The sequence below is a fragment of the Oncorhynchus masou genome, chromosome 22 (assembly GCF_036934945.1).
Source record: "Oncorhynchus masou masou isolate Uvic2021 chromosome 22, UVic_Omas_1.1, whole genome shotgun sequence".
Classification (NCBI taxonomy): Eukaryota; Metazoa; Chordata; class Actinopteri; order Salmoniformes; family Salmonidae; genus Oncorhynchus; species Oncorhynchus masou.
The window spans coordinates 16,060,056-16,066,055 of NC_088233.1; the positions used below are offsets into that span (position 1 = coordinate 16,060,056).

A 6,000-nucleotide genomic window follows, 5' to 3' on the forward strand; every position below is an offset into this window, starting at 1 on the left:
CGGAAGGAGAGACAGAAACATAAACATGAGTGTACATACAGGTTTCCAATTGAGCCAAGCATAACACAAGCTGGAATGGTTAACTGTACATGACACTTATCCACTCTTCACAGTGCATCTTCTGGACCAAAAACCGTTAACATTAACTCTTCACCTCTCCCTTCATAGTATTTTCATGTTTGGTTCTGTTCTATGATATAAAGCTCATGGCTGCCCTTCTGATTCCTGACATTCTTCTTTGCCACAAAATGGGGCCGTGGGTTTTACGCATAGCTGCTGGGTAGTTTAAGCAGCAAATAACAACTTAACCATTTCAAATATCTCTATTTCTTTAGTGAAACTATTATTAAATGGTTATGTTTATTGTTTAGCAATAAGAGCAAGAACAAGCCACCACTTATCAATATGCAACAATGTATAACAGGAGAAAATGTTCGAACTCATCATTAGACTATATACAATTCATGCGTTACTTTAGCAACAACACAGAGTTCATCAACTAAGCACTAATGCGCGCCCCCCCCCCTCTTATATTGTAGAATGGGACTATTGAGTGTCAGTTTTACATTCGTTTTAGGGGAACCTCCCTGTGCTTATAATAATTATAATTGTAATAATAATAATACATGTATTTTATATAGCGCATTTCATTACAAGTAGAATCTCAAAGTCGCTTTAAAAACAAAACAAACAAAATAAAACTTAACAAAACAAATGTAGTAGGATATGTGTGTTCTTGGATAATGGTCTTGCACAGCTTTTGAGGAGAAGACAGTTGGAAAAGCTAGTAAGAGGGTTGTGCTTTGAGCTGGGGCCTACTGGGACAGTGTTGTAATAGAGTGGATCTAGTACAGTAATGTCTGGATTATGAATGAAAATTCCCTGTCTCTTTTGCCAGGCCCATCTGTGTAGTTGGCCGCTCCACTAGTGAGTATTAATCTCCTTCCTGTTCTTCCGGAGAAATAGTCCCACCACTTTATCCTCGGCCAAACCTCCCCTAACTCCTATCAGATTACTTTCTGAATCTTATATCCTTCCAGCACTTTTTTTGTGAGTTAACTCTTCAAGGCAAGATGCACTTGGGATAGCTGAATTTGTATCTAAGTTGTGGACAATTTCAATGCTTTTGGCCTCCTAATAATCATTAACAATGCTTCAAAACCAGGGGTCTTCAACTTGTTCTTTCCGTGGGACACCCTCTCAGGCAAACCGTGACCCAGAGACATGCGCCAGCAAAAAAAAAATGTTTTTCACATGTTTTGTCATTTCAACAGGTGAATAATAATGGCAAGGAGAAGTAATCAACATTTTAAAACTAATATATTTGGTACATAGTTTTTTTAAATAATTTTGACCTCCCCACATTATAATTGGAAGAGGAAGTGCAAACTCTAACATAGCCTATTAGCTAGAAAGGTAACTCCAAACACATGGAGTGTAACCCCGCCTCATCTAACAGCCACCTAGGTAATCATTCTCCACGGGTTAATCCTGTCATTCCAAAGTTTATAAACTGGTCATCATCTAAGTCAGCCATTGCTGCTTTCTCTTTGATGTCTCCCCTCACATTGATGAAAGGGGTTAGGTAAGGGATTGGAGGGTGAAAATATACTGAGGGGGGAAACAAGACAGTCGCCTTTAATTGAACTCATCTACCTACTAGCTATCCACCATTTCTTCCCCACGAGAACTCACCATTCTCTGACTGCCACCAGGTTTTCAGGCGGTTGGGGGCGAATGTGGTCACGACATTCTCCACCCGGTGGCCGGTGGTGGCGTTAACTACGCTTTTGACATAGACGTCGGTGGAGTCACACACAAAGCATTTCTTTTCTTCCTGAAGAGACCGTGAAGATTGGGAGAAAGAGAGATAAAAATGTCAGTGGGATTCTTGGGATGCCAAGCCGATTTCTCCCAATCAGGTGAGGGTACAGATAATGAACATCTTTGAAGAGCCCATTCATATAGAATTAATTGAATTGGGGTATTTTATCAAGAGAAGATATAGATGCTGAAATAAGTGATTGAGCTAAATAGGGCCTTAATAACTACTTTAAAATGAGGAGTCTGTCTTGCCCTGGTCTCACTCATCACTGAAGGTTTACCTTAGGCTGCTGACAATGCAGGTTTCATTTGGACACCAGATGTTCAGAAAACAGACTGTGTGCTTGTGCTTGTGCTTGTGCTTGTGTGTGTGTGTGTGTGTGTGTGTGTGTGTGTGTGTGTGTGTGTGTGTGTGTGTGTGTGTGTGTGTGTATACATGCTCAAGGGTTCAAATTCAGCACCATCTGGATTTCCTTCCATCTTTTCACCACTTGACAAGAAAACAACTTTACAACTAAACCTTCTATACATCCAGACCATGCAACAGAACAGTGTGTCCACAGCCACACACATTTGTTTCGAATTCCAGCACAGATATGTGTTTGATAAGAAATGTAACCCTGTTGGATCACGTCTTTCACTGACACTATCTGGTTTCTCTCTCCTTCAGTGGTGACATAAATGTAATTAATTTAATTATATTAGATTTCCATATTAAATTCTTTGCATGCTCAGGGCATACCATACTTTAAATCACAAGTAATCAAGCCAAGTGTGCCTGTGGGTTTTCGCTCCTACCTTGTACTTGAGGGATGAATTAAGGTCACTGATTAGTAAGGAACTTCCCACACCTGGTTGTCTAGGGCTTAATTGAAAGGAAAAAACAAAAATCTGCAGACACTAGGCCCTCTATTAAATGAATGTGACACCCCTGCTTTAAAAATATGCTCAACACATCATAGAAGTGTTCACAAATACTCTACAGTTAAGGTGGTGGAGAACAAGAATCAGCCATTTCTAGTACATTTGATTTAGGTGGATATTGATCAAATAGGATGATGCCTAAAGCAAGGCAACCATTTATTTTAATGTAAGTGCACGGCAAAAGTATTTGATGTTGGCTCCTCAAGTGATGGTTGTTTGATGGTTTGGATATCTCTAACCATGGAATGTCTGTGCCAATACAATGAGCCCCCATGCATCCAAGCTGCTGGCACAGACACGTCCAAGTCATTGTTGTTTTGAACCTCAATAATGCTTCTAGAAAGATTGTGTGATCCAGGAAGCAGTCTAGGCAACTCAGAGGGTCGTGCAACTCCTAAACCAATCCTTCCCAAATCCTAAACATCTTTCCCACTCCTACGCTCATATTGAGAAAGCAGGAGTTTAAGAAAATATATGTGAAAGGAAGTCCTTGTATTGACAATAAAAGCCCAAGGGATATTTGGAATATATCCCATTTATATATTCCACCCCCAACAGACAAGAGATTGACTGTAAACCTTACAGTAGTTATTATGAAATCTGAACGCCACATTGCCCACTGCAAGAGAATTTTAATTTTGAGCATGCATTTATTCCCCATTAAAATAATTAGGGGAGCTTTACTTACTGAGGAAATGAAACAATGTTGTCATTTAATATGTTATATTGTAATTAATGTTTAATTTTGAGTTAGCCACATAGCCTGTTTTGTGCCTCATTGCACCTTGTTTAGTAGTAGCCTAGATGACTTAGGAAAGGAATCCCCCTCCAGGCATGCAAGACAATGAATATAGCACAAATGTATTCTCAACACAAATTTTCACAAGGTCAAAAGAATCTTTCCCATTTCCAAGAGCAAACACCCTCAGGTTAGCAATTACAGGAATGCTTTATTATGGAGCATATCTATGTATTGCATATCTCCCTCGCTACTACAGGCATGAATGAGAGACTCCAAATGCTGCCCAGTATAATAACGAATCCTATTGATTGAACTGTTGTCAACTTGGCATAACAATATTTGTGTGATAGTTAATGAAATATATAGGCCTATAATAACAGCTGGGGCCTAGTCCAAATAGTCTCTGTACTTGTGCCAGAAGCATTTACCTGTAAATGACTGACGATACAGAACGGCTCGGGCTTGTGGAGGCCGCATGTGGAGTTGGAGGAGAGTTGGTGGGCTCTGCCGATGAGAAGGTCTCCCGTGGCGGGGTAGCAGCTCCCCTCTGTGCACACATCGCTGAACTCCGGTACCTGGGCAAGGACGCACGCCCCTGCGGCTACACAAAGAAGAGGAAAAATATTGAACAGTGGGATTTATTCAATACAGGTTGTGGAGTGCCGTTTTATTGGACAAAAATGTCGAAGACAAGTGGGCTATTAGATAAAATAGCAGAAGTATTAGAATAAAATACTAACGAAAAGTGCTCAGAGCTTTGGTCTCCCTGTTCATAAAACTTTTAAAACTCCATAATAAAAATGTTACGTTTTAGTCGAAAACACATTCTGAAAAACAGGATATAAACCTTCCATTTCAATGGGTTTTTGATTTATATATGTGTCATAGTCAAACAAAAAATACAAACAATTCCACATATGATGAATGAAATTAGCCTACGAAACGTTGACTATTTAAACTTGTAGAACTAATATCCATTTAAATATGCTGTATTTTCTTCATTAGGCTACATGCAACGTTTATCATTATGCACTTTCAGTTGACTCAATGTTGGACATGCGTTCTACAGAAAACATTTCAAAATGATACAAATAATAAACTTACATAGCAGGGTCGCAATTTGAATTATCAACATTTTTGGTGTGCTTCCTCTCCGTGAGACTGTGTGTGGTTCCTTATGGTAGGATTTTCCCTCACGCGTTTCTTGTCCCGCTACTCCTCAAATCACCACTGAGAAAATTGAGTCATTTTTCTGTCCCCCTCGCCTCAAGCATGCGCACAGGGTATAACTCGCCAAAGCCTCTATTCGATAAATCCAGTGAAGTCCTATAACCAGCAGCTACAAATGCTCATCAACTAACTTGTATAGCTTGACGACCAATTACATAATAGATAAATCATTACCTGGGGGCTATCTGAAATGTGGCAGATCATTTGGAGCAGAAGGATCATGTTGACAGGTTCTCATTATGTTCACATTGAGAGAAAGTTCAAACTTACACATCTAATAGGATTGTAAATGTCTTCTCTCTCAGATACCAACCCCCACCTAGACCTACTCATCTAGAACAAAGGCCATTCCTCCACTAAGGCAGGAAGCTGCCCTATTATGTCCCTAGGCTCAGGTAAAGCTGGGATAATATAGGTACTGAAGCCATACTACTAATTTACTGTACTGAAGAGAAATTAGGTTAAGAGCTTAAAACTTTCCTGTACAGTTGTTGGTAATGACAGATTACCAAATACTAAACTATCACCTACAACCTTAATTATGTGTCACAGGGTGTGTGTGTGTGTGTGTGTGTGTGTGTGTGTGTGTGTGTGTGTGTGTGTGTGTGTGTGTGTGTGTGTGTGTGTGTGTGTGTGTGTGTGTGTGTGTGTGTGTGTGTGTGTGTGTGTGTGTGTGTGTGTGTGTGTGTGTGTGTGTGTGTGTGTGTGTGTGTCTGTCAGTACCCGATCCAACCATAGCTGGAGGAGAAACAGGGTGACAGTTCTAATTCAATTATCTTTGAAATGGCAAAGAGGGGGACTGTAGGAACAGAATCAATGAGCTTTTTGAGTCTGAGAAACTAGACTATGTTCACAGTCACTGAGAATATTGAAGAAAGAAAGACATTACTTGTGGTATTCATTAACCATTCCTTGGTTTACTGCTGAAAATAACACCCGAATTTAGGCTCCGTCCAGGGACAAATGACTAGTCCTAAAATACAGAAAAGTGGTCTCACTTGCAAAAATAAAATCTTCATTAAATCAGACTAATACAGTGGCATCACAATCTCATTCTGAACGAATACAACCAACACACAAAAAATACTACAATCTGTCCATTCACGGACAGAAAAATGCAACCAAAAACCACAAAGGTTAAAAAGGTTCTCAAATAATAGCTCCCTCTTCTGTAATTAGCTGCATCACTGCTGATATTTCCTCTAATCTTCAATGCAGTGGATCAGTGGCAACCTGCAATTAGGTAGAGCCATTAGTGGTCTGTGAATTCCTCACGTCTA

At 39.9% G+C, this 6,000-nt stretch overlaps 1 protein-coding gene across 1 annotated transcript in view; it reads right to left on the reverse strand.

Moving 5' to 3' along the window:
* Positions 1-4,980, reverse strand: part of LOC135509082 (laminin subunit beta-1-like) — a 41,427-nt gene extending 36,447 nt beyond the window's left edge. The window contains 3 exon segments of the mRNA XM_064929402.1: positions 1,696-1,837; positions 3,919-4,091; positions 4,595-4,980. Of these exon segments, the coding sequence (XP_064785474.1) occupies positions 1,696-1,837; positions 3,919-4,091; positions 4,595-4,625 (346 nt within the window). The 5' untranslated portion in view covers positions 4,626-4,980.
* Positions 4,981-6,000: the final 1,020 nt, after the last annotated feature.